The sequence below is a fragment of the Columba livia genome, chromosome 6 (assembly GCF_036013475.1).
Source record: "Columba livia isolate bColLiv1 breed racing homer chromosome 6, bColLiv1.pat.W.v2, whole genome shotgun sequence".
Lineage (NCBI taxonomy): Eukaryota > Metazoa > Chordata > Aves > Columbiformes > Columbidae > Columba > Columba livia.
Genome location: NC_088607.1, coordinates 35,747,525 through 35,760,920, shown reverse-complemented (window position 1 = coordinate 35,760,920; position 13,396 = coordinate 35,747,525). Strand labels below are relative to the sequence as shown.

At 65.1% G+C, this 13,396-nt stretch overlaps 5 protein-coding genes across 7 annotated transcripts; 2 read left to right on the top strand and 3 right to left on the bottom strand.

Annotated features, from left to right (window-relative positions):
• Positions 1-217: 217 nt before the first annotated feature.
• Positions 218-5,198, top strand: LOC135579811 (testican-2-like). 2 transcript variants are annotated; one of them, XM_065068071.1, is made up of 9 exons: positions 218-814; positions 2,919-3,033; positions 3,113-3,215; positions 3,300-3,408; positions 3,487-3,606; positions 3,694-3,912; positions 4,208-4,270; positions 4,391-4,528; positions 4,625-5,198. In XM_065068071.1, exons 1-9 carry the CDS (start codon positions 793-795, stop codon positions 4,768-4,770), a joined length of 1,035 nt encoding a protein of 344 aa, XP_064924143.1. In that variant the 5' UTR covers positions 218-792; the 3' UTR covers positions 4,771-5,198. The 2 variants fall into 2 exon arrangements, with proteins under 2 accessions (XP_064924143.1, XP_064924142.1); XM_065068070.1 differs by lacking the exon at positions 218-814 and adding an exon at positions 1,957-2,291.
• On the bottom strand, positions 917-2,893 carry LOC135579812 (GTP-binding protein SAR1a-like). Its single transcript, XM_065068072.1, has 2 exons — positions 2,484-2,893; positions 917-1,960 (listed from the first exon to the last, which is right to left on the bottom strand). The coding sequence occupies exons 1-2, from the start codon at positions 2,607-2,609 to the stop codon at positions 1,844-1,846; spliced, it is 243 nt and encodes an 80-aa protein (XP_064924144.1). The 5' UTR covers positions 2,610-2,893; the 3' UTR covers positions 917-1,843.
• A 361-nt stretch (positions 5,199-5,559) lies between the features above and the next one.
• On the bottom strand, positions 5,560-7,741 carry LOC135579810 (peroxisomal leader peptide-processing protease-like). Its single transcript, XM_065068069.1, has 4 exons — positions 6,561-7,741; positions 6,349-6,482; positions 6,081-6,266; positions 5,560-6,002 (listed from the first exon to the last, which is right to left on the bottom strand). Exons 1-4 carry the CDS (start codon positions 7,601-7,603, stop codon positions 5,791-5,793), a joined length of 1,575 nt encoding a protein of 524 aa, XP_064924141.1. The 5' UTR covers positions 7,604-7,741; the 3' UTR covers positions 5,560-5,790.
• Positions 7,742-8,271: 530 nt separating this feature from the next.
• On the top strand, positions 8,272-13,196 carry LOC135579808 (testican-2-like). 2 transcript variants are annotated; one of them, XM_065068066.1, is made up of 9 exons: positions 8,272-8,815; positions 10,922-11,036; positions 11,116-11,218; positions 11,303-11,411; positions 11,490-11,609; positions 11,697-11,915; positions 12,206-12,268; positions 12,389-12,526; positions 12,623-13,196. In XM_065068066.1, the coding sequence occupies exons 1-9, from the start codon at positions 8,794-8,796 to the stop codon at positions 12,766-12,768; spliced, it is 1,035 nt and encodes a 344-aa protein (XP_064924138.1). In that variant the 5' UTR covers positions 8,272-8,793; the 3' UTR covers positions 12,769-13,196. The 2 variants fall into 2 exon arrangements, with proteins under 2 accessions (XP_064924138.1, XP_064924137.1); XM_065068065.1 differs by lacking the exon at positions 8,272-8,815 and adding an exon at positions 9,960-10,294.
• LOC135579809 (GTP-binding protein SAR1a-like) lies at positions 8,918-10,903 on the bottom strand. Its single transcript, XM_065068067.1, has 2 exons — positions 10,487-10,903; positions 8,918-9,963 (listed from the first exon to the last, which is right to left on the bottom strand). The coding sequence occupies exons 1-2, from the start codon at positions 10,610-10,612 to the stop codon at positions 9,847-9,849; spliced, it is 243 nt and encodes an 80-aa protein (XP_064924139.1). The 5' UTR covers positions 10,613-10,903; the 3' UTR covers positions 8,918-9,846.
• Positions 13,197-13,396: the final 200 nt, after the last annotated feature.

Genomic DNA, 13,396 nt, shown 5'->3' with positions numbered 1-13,396 from the left:
CGCCGCCCCCCGCGCCGCGCCGCCCCCCGCGCCGCGCCGCCCCCCGCGCCGCGCCGCCCCCCGCGCCGCGCCGCCCCCCGCGCCGCGCCGCCCCCCGCGCCGCGCCGCCCCCCGCGCCGCGCCGCCCCCCGCGCCGCGCCGCCCCCCTCGCTCATTGGCTAAAGCGGGGCCTTGCGCCCTCCCCATTGGCGGCGGCGGCGGGGCGGAGCGCGTAACGTGGCCGTTTTAGCGGCGCTTCCGCCGGCCCTCAGAGCGACCGGGGCCGGGTGGGAACGGGTTCCTTCCCAGTTCCCGGTTCCCTCCGCTCCGCTTCCCCGCAGCCCGTTCACCCTCCCCCGGTGCAATAGCCAACGGGCCGGGTGCCGCTATCCCCACTTCCACCGCCCCAGCTCCCTTCCCGAATTGCAGGTTTGCCTCCCGCTTTCCGCAGGGGCGGGAAGGGCTGTTTCCAGGTTCGATGCCCGGCACTCGGGTTCCGGGTGAAGCAGTGTCCGGCCCGTCAGCTTGCTTGTCCACAACCTGGGGTACCAGCCCTTGCAGAGCTCCTCTTGGAGAGTTAAAACTCCCCAGAACTCCGCGAGTAAACAGGAGGCAGAATTTAAGCTGCCCCCACAGCCTCCTTGGTCAAGCAGCCCCTGCTGGCCCCCGAGGTGCGAGCTGTGCCTGGTTCCCAGCCCCGAGGTGAGGCCGCCACCCTGCCTCAGTTTCCCTCCCCAGCAGCCTTCCCCTCCTCCAGAGCATCGCTGGCTGCTAAAGGTGGTTTTAAGCCTTATAAATCGACATCGAGAATCGATGCGAAGAAGAGCCGGCAATGGTGAGTTCGTTCTTTCCGCTCACGCTGTGTTTTACCCCCAGGAGCAGCTACACCAGGCGCGTGTGCTCTGTTGCACCAGGTTAGACTGAGGACCGCCACCCCTTCAGAGGAGAAAAATGTCTTTATTTAACTGAAAACGAGCGCTAGACAGTAATGGAACTTCAGACAGCAAAGTCCGCCGAGTATAAAAGAAACTGGTTTAGTCTACATTAATAACCTCATGATACGCCAATGTCAAACGCTTCCATGCTACTACCACCAAACAGCTCCGTGGTTCTCGCTGTGACGGGCACAGCGGGAGGATTCGAGGCCCTTGGCCCGGCTGCAGGGGAACCGCGTCCAAACCGCTACCCCGGGCGTGCTGGCGGCTGCTTTTCTCCAGCTACAACAAATCCCCGTAAACCAAAGCAGCTCGGATTGCGCACGTCAGTCCCACGGGCACCCTCTTGGTCGTCGCTCAGCGTGACACAGCACAGCCACCCTCCAGCTCAGTTAAGCCCAAACGCTATGTTTATTGAGGACTTCTAATACCGTGATACCTTGGTTCAGTAATTGGTGAAATATCTAAATACCGTTAAATATAGTTTTTTTTTTAAAAAAACCCTAACCAGACTCCGGACTAAACAAGATGAACGTTAAACTAAAAAGTTAGAAGGGACGCTGTTTACATTAACACTTTCTTTAAAAAATATAATTGTTTTTTCTTAAGTCAATTAACCACAGTGGTGAGACGTGCTCTCTTTTTCAGCCGTTACAGTGCAGCGTGCAGAGTTTTCCTTCCCGGATCACACCAGCCCCGCTGTAACCGAACTGAAAGGGACAACGTGCACCCGTGTGCAGGACGGTGCTGTCTCCCCATCGCGTGGAAAAGAGTCGTGTGTCACCACTGTGCCACAGGGCAGCCGAAAACCAGGAGTCTCTTGGTCAAAGCCGGTGACGCGGTTGGAAAACCTTCCGCGTTCGAATAGAAAAGTCCGTGTGAAGAGGATCAGTCCAGAGGAGCCACACTCGCGTGTCTGTCCCGAGTTATCAGTCAATGTACTGCGATAGCCAGCGGAAGCCTTCGCCGTAGCCTTGCCTCTTGAGCACGCTGCACATGAACACCTCCATGGGACGCGCGTTCAGGTCTTTCAGTGGCACGTTTCCCTGCGGAAATCCAAAAAAGGGGTCAGAACCGCAGCCCTGCCGCCCTCGGGGAAGCGGGAAATCCCGCTCCCGTGGGACTTTCGGAGCCAGCAGTTAGAAACACCAAACCAAACCATTTCCGAGGCAGAAAGCAATCGTCACGGTGCAGATAAGACAGTGCCAAGAGCAGCCTCGGGCTGTTATACTACCCTCACCCAGCGCTGCTGATCAGTTCTCTCTAAATGTCGTGTTTTTAAACCGTGAAAACATGGAAATGCAGAGTAATGAAGCCAGAAGAGCACGACGATGTTAAAACACCAGCTTGACACCTCATGCCCTCATCGTTATAGAGGTACCATACTTTGCACAATTCTGGAAGTTTTAACACTTGCCCATGGGCGTTATTGTTATGATTAAAGACTCAGCTTCATCAGTATTGTGGACAAACTCACAGTAACAACCTCAGTTAGTTTCTGGGTGGAGCAACAAACCCCACGAGCCCTCCCTTGCCGGTGGACGCCCCACGGTTTGGATGCCTCCCTACCTTTCCTGTGGTCTGTCCGTAAAGCCCAAAGATCTCCCGCAGCTTCTCCTCGCTGATGGCCTCGGGCCTGTCGATTTTGTTACCCAAAATAAGGATTGGCACGTTGGATATTGTTTCATCTGTCATTGGCGCCTGCGAGCAAAACACAGTGATCAAGCAGAGGCAGAACAAACGTTCATAATTTGAGAGACTCTCAAAGTGTGCTGTGGGGGGGACCCTTTCTGCCTGCTCCCCCCTTGGGTTATTTCCTTCCGGCGGGAGCGGTGCCGGGGCCGGTGTGTGCTGGGAAGCGGCAGCTGGTGCCGTGGCGGCTGCCCAGCTGCAGCCTCAATGGTGCTTTGTGTTGGGCCGGCCCGCGGCCAGCGCTGCCGGGGCTCCCCTGGGGGGGGTCTCCCCTGCACCCCCACCTGCCCCATCCCCTCTCTGCCCCCCCAGCCCTGGACACCACCAAGGACCCCTGCCAGAAGGTGAAGTGCAGCCGGCACAAGGTGTGTGTGGCGCAGGGCTACCAGCGCGCCATGTGCATCAGCCGCAAGAAGCTGGAGCACAGGTAGGAGGGTGGCGGACACGGGGCTGAGCAGTGGAGATGGGGCTCAGCATTGCACTCCCGCACCTCTCATCCCGCGCAGGATCAAGCTGCCGGGCGCCAAGGGCCACGGGGGCTGCAAGCCCTGCCATGCCGCCCCGCTCGCCGCTGTCTGCGGCTCTGACGGCCACACTTACAGCTCGGCGGTAAGGATGGTGGCAGCTCGCCACGGGGAGGGGGACACCGTGCCGTGTCCCCTCTCTGGCTGACGTCCCGCTGCCGCCCCGCAGTGCAAGCTGGAGCAGCAGGCGTGCCTGGCCAGCAAGCAGCTGACGGTGCGGTGCGAGGGGCAGTGCCCCTGCCCAACCCCGCACGCTCCCACCGGCGATGGCAAGCAAGGTGAGTGGGACAGGGGACACCAGGGGGGTGTCCCTGCGCCCTGCCCAGCCTGACGCCACCCCCTTGGACTCCCCCCAGAGCCGTGCACCGGGCAGGACCTGGCCGACCTGGGTGACCGCCTGCGCGACTGGTTCCAGCTCCTGCGGGAGAATGCCAAGCAGAACGGCTCCGGCGGCCTCCCCGCCAGCCCTGCCACCGGTAAGAGCCCCCTGCTATGCGGGGAGGGGACACGGGGGGCTGTTCCCGGGGGAGCCAGGAAGCCACGGGTCACATCCTGCCCCGCAGCGCTGGAGAGGAGCGTGGCGGCCAGCTGCAAGGAGGCAGTGGGGTGGATGTTCGCCCGGCTGGACACCAGCGGGGATCTGTTCCTGGAGGCGGCCGAGCTGGCCGCCATCAACCTGGATAAGTACGAAGTTTGCATCCGCTCCTTCTTCAACTCCTGCGACACCTCCAGGGACGGCCGCGTCTCCGCGCCCGAGTGGTGCTTCTGCTTCTGGAGGGAAAGTGCGTCATGCCGGGGCAGGGGGTGCATGGGTGGGGTGGGGTGGGGGGTTTGCTGTGGGAATGGGAGCGTAGGCTGTGGGGTCGGGGGGATGCACACAGCAGGGTTGTGGGGACGCATGCCACGGGATTGGGGGGGATGCACGCTGTGGGGCCGGGGGGCTGCACACTGGGCGGGCAGGGGGTGTGTAGGCTCTGGGGTCATGGGGATGCGTGATGCAGGGTCTGGGGGTTGCACACCATGTTTTGCGGGGGGGCTGCACGCGCACCCTAAGAGCGGCGTGTGGGGGTGCTGCAGAGCCGCCCTGCCTCAGGGAGCTGGAGAAGATTCAGATCCAAGAAGCAGCCAAAATGAAGCCGGGTGAGTTGGGGCTCCGGGGCCCCTGTTCCCCGGTCGGGCAGGGGAGGGACAGGGAGCTCTGTGGGGGGCTCTTCTTGCGCTGCACGTGTTTTGGGGGGGGGGGTCATCGCTTCCCTGCAGGCACCTTCATCCCCAGCTGCGATGAGGACGGGTACTACCGGCGGGCGCAGTGCGAGCCAGGCGGCGGGGAGTGCTGGTGCGTGGACCAGCACGGGGCCGAGCTGACGGGCACCCGCGGCCACGGCAGCCCCGACTGCGGTGAGCGCCGGCGGGCAGCCGGGGGGCGTCCCCCGCCCGGGGAGAGGGCTGCAGCGCCGGGAACGGGGCCTGAGCCCCTGCCCCTCGCTCCCGCAGAGGAGGCGGCAGGGTTTTCGGGCGACTTTGGGAGCAGCGTGGGCTGGGAGGACGAGGAGGAGAAGGAGCCAGAAGAGGCGGGCGAGGAAGGCGAGGAAGAGGAGGGTGAAGCAGGCGAGGGCGACGACGGCGGCTACATCTGGTAGAGGAGCAGGAAAGCCCGGCGAGCGGCACGGCCGGGTGGCAGCCCCCCAACCGGGGGTCCCTGTGACCCCCCCACTGCCGGAGGGGCATGGGGTGGGTGTGTGTCCCCCATCCCGGCCCCGTGTGGGACGGGGTGTCGGGGGGCTCGCCCGAGGAGGGGTGAGCAGGGTGGGGGGCCCACACTTGTGCGAATTTGAGCTTTTTTTTGTTGTTTTGGGGTAGAGCCCCGTAGGCCTAGTGTGCTGCGGCGTGGTCTTCAACCGGGCACGCGGAGCTAATAAAAGTGGGAAAAACATTAAAAACAAAGAAAACCCCATAGAGAAGCTGCCCCCCCGCCCCCCGCAATGCTCCCCGTGCTGTGCTTGCGCGGCTGCCCCGGCCCCCGGTGTTGTGTAGCGGCTGTGAAATAAATACCCTGTGCTGTGTCAAACACTCGCACGCCCGTTGCTCCCCCCTGCAAAAACAAACCCTCATACCCCAGCAGCACCTGCCAGCCCTGCACAGGGTGCTGGGGGGGCTGCTCCCCTCTTTTAGCGGGGCAGGGGCTGCCACCCCCCAGATAGGGAGGGCTGGGAGGGTTTGGTCCCACACTCAGCTGACACAGAGTTGGATCTGGCCTCCCTCCATAGGGTCCCCCCGAAATGTGTCCCCAGCCCCAAACTAACCCTCTCTCCGCTCCCCCAACCAAGACCCTGACCCAAAGCATCCCTTATAGGAACCCCCCCAATCCAACAACACCCCCACGCAGACCCCGGCCGCCCAGCCGCGCGGTATCGCAGAACACCAGCGCCTCAGCTCACAGTGTTTATGGCTCCAGGGAAAAGAAGACATAAAACAAGCCCCCAGCTCTCCCCCAATTTGGTGTCGGCAGCAGCCGGCAAAAGCACCACGGCGTGTCCCCCACCCCAGGACACCCACGCTCCGCCAGCCCCACGGGGGCCAGGCACTCGGCCGCGACACCACTGGGGCCAAAGAGGGGCCGTGGCAGCTCTGCCCCGGCACAAACCCCCGAGATGGGGGCGTCAGAGCTTGCTGGGGGGTCCCGGCTGCCGCTGGAGCCACCAAGCCGCCCGCACGCCCTCACCCGCCCGGTTGAGCTCGGCGAAGGCGTTGGGGTCCCTGGTGCATCGGTAGCGCGCGACGAGGGGCTGCAGGATGGTGATGGGGATGCAGAAGTTGAGGTGCGGGTAGGTGGTCCCCGCGCTGGTGTCCCGGGTGTTGCTGGCCACGATCCCTGGCGGCGAGAGGAGTGTCACAGTGTCCACCCGGGGGACACCCATGGGAACCCCCCACAGGAGACCCTCCAGCTTACCCAGGAGGCGTCCGCTGCGGGAGGAGACGAGGGGGCTGCCGCTGGAGCCCCCATGGACGGCGCAGGTGGTCTGCAGCATGACAGGGCGCCCGGCCACCGTCACCACAGCCGAGAGGACCCCCGCTGTCACCGAGGGGCCGCAGGCCCGCCCCAGCGCCCCGAAGCCCATCACGCTCACCTCCTCGCCTGGGGTGGGAAGGAGGCGGGAGGTGGGTGCGAGGGGGTGACCCTGACATCTCGGCACCCCATGTCCCCACGGGACGCTTACCTGGGAGGAAGGTGTGTGCTGGGCGCGGGGGGACAAAGCCCTGCACGCTGTCCTGCAGCTCCACCACGGCCACGTCGAAGGGAGAAGACTCCTCGGTGGCAAACACCAGGCGCCCGCTGAGGACAGTGGCGGCCCTAAGGACACGGCACAGGAGATGTCACAGCCAGGGGGACCTGAGGACAAGGCGAGGGGACACACGCAGCCACACTCACCGGCTGGGACCAGGCGCTGGTGTCACGCAGAGCGGGTCACCGGCCTCCACCACATGCCGGCAGGTGAGGAGCAGGCGGGGAGACAGCAGCACCCCCGACCCCCACGTCCCCCCACACTCCACCAGCGCCACCCAGCCCAGGGGGTCCTGCTCTCCTGCTGCCTGCACCGCGGCCACCCGCCCCGGCACTGGTGGCACCGCCACCCCGGCGGCGTCCAGGACGCCGGCGCTGCTGCGCAGGATGGCAGCGAGGGAGCAGAGCAGGGTGAGCCCGACCCACTCGGCGCCTTTCCAGCAGAAGGAGGCGGCAATGACGGCCACCAAGCGGGAGCCGGTGGCAGACGGCAAGAAGGCACCGCCGCCCTCGGTGCCGGGCAGGCAGCGCGCGTCGGTGAGGAGCAGGGCGTTCTCCTCGCCAGCCATGTTGCTGACCACCCCTTTGCTCAGGGTGTTGAGGAAGAGGTCGGGGCAGAGGGCGCCGAAGGGGGAGCCGCAGGCCCGCAGCGCCTGGCCCTTGCGCAGGCACCCGGCGCTCGCCCGCGCCGTCCAGCCGCCCGCAGGGGTGTCCAGGCCGGGCACCCGCAGCCAGGCGAACCAGTGCAGGGCCCGCGGGTCGGCCCCCGCTGCCTCCCCGCCAAAGCGCCATTGCTCCGCCTGCCCGAACGCCTGCGCCAGCGCCTTCTGGAAGGTTCTGCAGGGCACCAGGGCCAGGAGCTGGGTTTCGTGCTGCTGCAAGGCACCGGCTGGGCTGCGCGATGCTGCTGGAGCGTCACGGCTGAGGGCTGGGACGCGGGTCCCCGCTGAGGGGTGCAGGACATGGAGGCGCAGGGAGGGCTGCAAGGCATCGGGCAGCAGGGCACGGGGCTGCGCCCAGGCGGCAGGGCCATCCCGCAGGAAGGCCGCAAAGCGGGCGCCGTGGCACAGCACCAGCCCGGGGCCGCGGCTCAGCACCACCCCGCTGCAGCTGCAGGGGCCAGCGCCCGGCTGGGGCGAACCGGGGGAGCCAGAGATGCTGACCACGCAGCACGTCTGCTCCTCCTCCATGGCGGCGGCCGCGGCGCGGGCTGCATGCGGGGCAGCCCCGGGAGCGGAGCAAAGCGGAGCAAAGCGAAGCAAAGCGGAGCAAAGCGAAGCAACGCAGCGCAAGGCAGCGCCGCGCCGCCCCCCGCGCCGCGCCGCCCCCCGCGCCGCGCCGCCCCCCGCGCCGCGCCGCCCCCCGCGCCGCGCCGCCCCCCGCGCCGCGCCGCCCCCCGCGCCGCGCCGCCCCCCGCGCCGCGCCGCCCCCCGCGCCGCGCCGCCCCCCGCGCCGCGCCGCCCCCCGCGCCGCGCCGCCCCCCGCGCCGCGCCGCCCCCCGCGCCGCGCCGCCCCCCGCGCCGCGCCGCCCCCCGCGCCGCGCCGCCCCCCGCGCCGCGCCGCCCCCCGCGCCGCGCCGCCCCCCGCGCCGCGCCGCCCCCCGCGCCGCGCCGCCCCCCGCGCCGCGCCGCCCCCCGCGCCGCGCCGCCCCCCGCGCCGCGCCGCCCCCCGCGCCGCGCCGCCCCCCGCGCCGCGCCGCCCCCCGCGCCGCGCCGCCCCCCGCGCCGCGCCGCCCTCGCTCATTGGCTAAAGCGGGGCCTTGCGCCCTCCCCATTGGCGGCGGCGGCGGGGCGGAGCGCGTAACGTGGCCGTTTTAGCGGCGCTTCCGCCGGCCCTCAGAGCGACCGGGGCCGGGTGGGAACGGGTTTCTTCCCAGTTCCCGGTTCCCTCCGCTCCGCTTCCCCGCAGCCCGTTCACCCTCCCCCGGTGCAATAGCCAACGGGCCGGGTGCCGCTATCCCCACTTCCACCGCCCCAGCTCCCTTCCCGAATTGCAGGTTTGCCTCCCGCTTTCCGCAGGGGCGGGAAGGGCTGTTTCCAGGTTCGATGCCCGGCACTCGGGTTCCGGGTGAAGCAGTGTCCGGCCCGTCAGCTTGCTTGTCCACAACCTGGGGTACCAGCCCTTGCAGAGCTCCTCTTGGAGAGTTAAAACTCCCCAGAACTCCGCGAGTAAACAGGAGGCAGAATTTAAGCTGCCCCCACAGCCTCCTTGGTCAAGCAGCCCCTGCTGGCCCCCGAGGTGCGAGCTGTGCCTGGTTCCCAGCCCCGAGGTGAGGCCGCCACCCTGCCTCAGTTTCCCTCCCCAGCAGCCTTCCCCTCCTCCAGAGCATCGCTGGCTGCTAAAGGTGGTTTTAAGCCTTATAAATCGACATCGAGAATCGATGCGAAGAAGAGCCGGCAATGGTGAGTTCGTTCTTTCCGCTCACGCTGTGTTTTACCCCCAGGAGCAGCTACACCAGGCGCGTGTGCTCTGTTGCACCAGGTTAGACTGAGGACCGCCACCCCTTCAGAGGAGAAAAATGTCTTTATTTAACTGAAAACGAGCGCTAGACAGTAATGGAACTTCAGACAGCAAAGTCCGCCGAGTATAAAAGAAACTGGTTTAGTCTACATTAATAACCTCATGATACGCCAATGTCAAACGCTTCCATGCTACTACCACCAAACAGCTCCGTGGTTCTCGCTGTGACGGGCACAGCGGGAGGATTCGAGGCCCTTGGCCCGGCTGCAGGGGAACCGCGTCCAAACCGCTACCCCGGGCGTGCTGGCGGCTGCTTTTCTCCAGCTACAACAAATCCCCGTAAACCAAAGCAGCTCGGATTGCGCACGTCAGTCCCACGGGCACCCTCTTGGTCGTCGCTCAGCGTGACACAGCACAGCCACCCTCCAGCTCAGTTAAGCCCAAACGCTATGTTTATTGAGGACTTCTAATACCGTGATACCTTGGTTCAGTAATTGGTGAAATATCTAAATACCGTTAAATATGGTTTTTTTTTTTTAAAAAAACCCTAACCAGACTCCGGACTAAACAAGATGAACGTTAAACTAAAAAGTTAGAAGGGACGCTGTTTACATTAACACTTTCTTTAAAAAATATAATTGTTTTTTCTTAAGTCAATTAACCACAGTGGTGAGACGTGCTCTCTTTTTCAGCCGTTACAGTGCAGCGTGCAGAGTTTTCCTTCCCGGATCACACCAGCCCCGCTGTAACCGAACTGAAAGGGACAACGTGCACCCCTGTGCAGGACGGTGCTGTCTCCCCATCGCGTGGAAAAGAGTCGTGTGTCACCACTGTGCCACAGGGCAGCCGAAAACCAGGAGTCTCTTGGTCAAAGCCGGTGACGCGGTTGGAAAACCTTCCGCGTTCGAATAGAAAAGTCCGTGTGAAGAGGATCAGTCCAGAGGAGCCACACTCGCGTGTCTGTCCCGAGTTATCAGCCAATGTACTGCGATAGCCAGCGGAAGCCTTCGCCGTAGCCTTGCCTCTTGAGCACGCTGCACATGAACACCTCCATGGGACGCGCGTTCAGGTCTTTCAGTGGCACGTTTCCCTGCGGAAATCCAAAAAAGGGGTCAGAACCGCAGCCCTGCCGCCCTCGGGGAAGCGGGAAATCCCGCTCCCGTGGGACTTTCGGAGCCAGCAGTTAGAAACACCAAACCAAACCATTTCCGAGGCAGAAAGCAATCGTCACGGTGCAGATAAGACAGTGCCAAGAGCAGCCTCGGGCTGTTATACTACCCTCACCCAGCGCTGCTGATCAGTTCTCTCTAAATGTCGTGTTTTTAAACCGTGAAAACATGGAAATGCAGAGTAATGAAGCCAGAAGAGCACGACGATGTTAAAACACCAGCTTGACACCTCATGCCCTCATCGTTATAGAGGTACCATACTTTGCACAATTCTGGAAGTTTTAACACTTGCCCATGGGCGTTATTGTTATGATTAAAGACTCAGCTTCATCAGTATTGTGGACAAACTCACAGTAACAACCTCAGTTAGTTTCTGGGTGGAGCAACAAACCCCACGAGCCCTCCCTTGCCGGTGGACGCCCCACGGTTTGGATGCCTCCCTACCTTTCCTGTGGTCTGTCCGTAAAGCCCAAAGATCTCCCGCAGCTTCTCCTCGCTGATGGCCTCGGGCCTGTCGATTTTGTTACCCAAAATAAGGATTGGCACGTTGGATATTGTTTCATCTGTCATTGGCGCCTGCGAGCAAAACACAGTGATCAAGCAGAGGCAGAACAAACGTTCATAATTTGAGAGACTCTCAAAGTGTGCTGTGGGGGGGACCCTTTCTGCCTGCTCCCCCCTTGGGTTATTTCCTTCCGGCGGGAGCGGTGCCGGGGCCGGTGTGTGCTGGGAAGCGGCAGCTGGTGCCGTGGCGGCTGCCCAGCTGCAGCCTCAATGGTGCTTTGTGTTGGGCCGGCCCGCGGCCAGCGCTGCCGGGGCTCCCCTGGGGGGGGTCTCCCCTGCACCCCCACCTGCCCCATCCCCTCTCTGCCCCCCCAGCCCTGGACACCACCAAGGACCCCTGCCAGAAGGTGAAGTGCAGCCGGCACAAGGTGTGTGTGGCGCAGGGCTACCAGCGCGCCATGTGCATCAGCCGCAAGAAGCTGGAGCACAGGTAGGAGGGTGGCGGACACGGGGCTGAGCAGTGGAGATGGGGCTCAGCATTGCACTCCCGCACCTCTCATCCCGCGCAGGATCAAGCTGCCGGGCGCCAAGGGCCACGGGGGCTGCAAGCCCTGCCATGCCGCCCCGCTCGCCGCTGTCTGCGGCTCTGACGGCCACACTTACAGCTCGGCGGTAAGGATGGTGGCAGCTCGCCACGGGGAGGGGGACACCGTGCCGTGTCCCCTCTCTGGCTGACGTCCCGCTGCCGCCCCGCAGTGCAAGCTGGAGCAGCAGGCGTGCCTGGCCAGCAAGCAGCTGACGGTGCGGTGCGAGGGGCAGTGCCCCTGCCCAACCCCGCACGCTCCCACCGGCGATGGCAAGCAAGGTGAGTGGGACAGGGGACACCAGGGGGGTGTCCCTGCGCCCTGCCCAGCCTGACGCCACCCCCTTGGACTCCCCCCAGAGCCGTGCACCGGGCAGGACCTGGCCGACCTGGGTGACCGCCTGCGCGACTGGTTCCAGCTCCTGCGGGAGAATGCCAAGCAGAACGGCTCCGGCGGCCTCCCCGCCAGCCCTGCCACCGGTAAGAGCCCCCTGCTATGCGGGGAGGGGACACGGGGGGCTGTTCCCGGGGGAGCCAGGAAGCCACGGGTCACATCCTGCCCCGCAGCGCTGGAGAGGAGCGTGGCGGCCAGCTGCAAGGAGGCAGTGGGGTGGATGTTCGCCCGGCTGGACACCAGCGGGGATCTGTTCCTGGAGGCGGCCGAGCTGGCCGCCATCAACCTGGATAAGTACGAAGTTTGCATCCGCTCCTTCTTCAACTCCTGCGACACCTCCAGGGACGGCCGCGTCTCCGCGCCCGAGTGGTGCTTCTGCTTCTGGAGGGAAAGTGCGTCATGCCGGGGCAGGGGGTGCATGGGTGGGGTGGGGGGTTTGCTGTGGGAATGGGAGCGTAGGCTGTGGGGTCGGGGGGATGCACACAGCAGGGTTGTGGGGACGCATGCCACGGGATTGGGGGGGATGCACGCTGTGGGGCCGGGGGGCTGCACACTGGGCGGGCAGGGGGTGTGTAGGCTCTGGGGTCATGGGGATGCGTGATGCAGGGTCTGGGGGTTGCACACCATGTTTTGCGGGGGGGCTGCACGCGCACCCTAAGAGCGGCGTGTGGGGGTGCTGCAGAGCCGCCCTGCCTCAGGGAGCTGGAGAAGATTCAGATCCAAGAAGCAGCCAAAATGAAGCCGGGTGAGTTGGGGCTCCGGGGCCCCTGTTCCCCGGTCGGGCAGGGGAGGGACAGGGAGCTCTGTGGGGGGCTCTTCTTGCGCTGCACGTGTTTTGGGGGGGGGGGTCATCGCTTCCCTGCAGGCACCTTCATCCCCAGCTGCGATGAGGACGGGTACTACCGGCGGGCGCAGTGCGAGCCAGGCGGCGGGGAGTGCTGGTGCGTGGACCAGCACGGGGCCGAGCTGACGGGCACCCGCGGCCACGGCAGCCCCGACTGCGGTGAGCGCCGGCGGGCAGCCGGGGGGCGTCCCCCGCCCGGGGAGAGGGCTGCAGCGCCGGGAACGGGGCCTGAGCCCCTGCCCCTCGCTCCCGCAGAGGAGGCGGCAGGGTTTTCGGGCGACTTTGGGAGCAGCGTGGGCTGGGAGGACGAGGAGGAGAAGGAGCCAGAAGAGGCGGGCGAGGAAGGCGAGGAAGAGGAGGGTGAAGCAGGCGAGGGCGACGACGGCGGCTACATCTGGTAGAGGAGCAGGAAAGCCCGGCGAGCGGCACGGCCGGGTGGCAGCCCCCCAACCGGGGGTCCCTGTGACCCCCCCACTGCCGGAGGGGCATGGGGTGGGTGTGTGTCCCCCATCCCGGCCCCGTGTGGGACGGGGTGTCGGGGGGCTCGCCCGAGGAGGGGTGAGCAGGGTGGGGGGCCCACACTTGTGCGAATTTGAGCTTTTTTTTGTTGTTTTGGGGTAGAGCCCCGTAGGCCTAGTGTGCTGCGGCGTGGTCTTCAACCGGGCACGCGGAGCTAATAAAAGTGGGAAAAACATTAAAAACAAAGAAAACCCCATAGAGAAGCTGCCCCCCCGCCCCCCGCAATGCTCCCCGTGCTGTGCTTGCGCGGCTGCCCCGGCCCCCGGTGTTGTGTAGCGGCTGTGAAATAAATACCCTGTGCTGTGTCAAACACTCGCACGCCCGTTGCTCCCCCCTGCAAAAACAAACCCTCATACCCCAGCAGCACCTGCCAGCCCTGCACAGGGTGCTGGGGGGGCTGCTCCCCTCTTTTAGCGGGGCAGGGGCTGCCATCCCCCGGATAGGGAGGGCTGGGAGGGTTTGGTCCCACACTCAGCTGACACAGAGTTGGATCTGGCCTCCCTCCATAGG

What these genes read in the sequence shown, in the direction of transcription:
- LOC135579811 (XM_065068070.1), top strand. Translation starts at nt 2,246, where the DNA reads ATGTTAAAACACCAGCTTGACACCTCATGCCCTCATCGTTATAGAG. An exon ending in ATGCCCTCATCGTTATAGAG is followed by an intron (nt 2,292 to 2,918) that starts GTACCATACTTT and finishes CTGCCCCCCCAG; the next exon opens with CCCTGGACACCACCAAGGAC. An exon ending in CCCCGCCAGCCCTGCCACCG is followed by an intron (nt 3,607 to 3,693) that starts GTAAGAGCCCCC and finishes CCTGCCCCGCAG; the next exon opens with CGCTGGAGAGGAGCGTGGCG.
- LOC135579812 (XM_065068072.1), bottom strand. Translation starts at nt 2,609, where the DNA reads ATGACAGATGAAACAATATCCAACGTGCCAATCCTTATTTTGGGTAAC. An exon ending in ACGGACAGACCACAGGAAAG is followed by an intron (nt 1,961 to 2,483) that starts GTAGGGAGGCAT and finishes GGATTTCCGCAG; the next exon opens with GGAAACGTGCCACTGAAAGA.
- LOC135579810 (XM_065068069.1), bottom strand. Translation starts at nt 7,603, where the DNA reads ATGGAGGAGGAGCAGACGTGCTGCGTGGTCAGCATCTCTGGCTCCCCC. An exon ending in AGCACACACCTTCCTCCCAG is followed by an intron (nt 6,267 to 6,348) that starts GTAAGCGTCCCG and finishes TTCCCACCCCAG; the next exon opens with GCGAGGAGGTGAGCGTGATG. An exon ending in CCGCAGCGGACGCCTCCTGG is followed by an intron (nt 6,003 to 6,080) that starts GTAAGCTGGAGG and finishes TCTCGCCGCCAG; the next exon opens with GGATCGTGGCCAGCAACACC.
- LOC135579808 (XM_065068065.1), top strand. Translation starts at nt 10,249, where the DNA reads ATGTTAAAACACCAGCTTGACACCTCATGCCCTCATCGTTATAGAG. An exon ending in ATGCCCTCATCGTTATAGAG is followed by an intron (nt 10,295 to 10,921) that starts GTACCATACTTT and finishes CTGCCCCCCCAG; the next exon opens with CCCTGGACACCACCAAGGAC. An exon ending in CCACGGCAGCCCCGACTGCG is followed by an intron (nt 12,527 to 12,622) that starts GTGAGCGCCGGC and finishes TCGCTCCCGCAG; the next exon opens with AGGAGGCGGCAGGGTTTTCG.
- LOC135579809 (XM_065068067.1), bottom strand. Translation starts at nt 10,612, where the DNA reads ATGACAGATGAAACAATATCCAACGTGCCAATCCTTATTTTGGGTAAC. An exon ending in ACGGACAGACCACAGGAAAG is followed by an intron (nt 9,964 to 10,486) that starts GTAGGGAGGCAT and finishes GGATTTCCGCAG; the next exon opens with GGAAACGTGCCACTGAAAGA.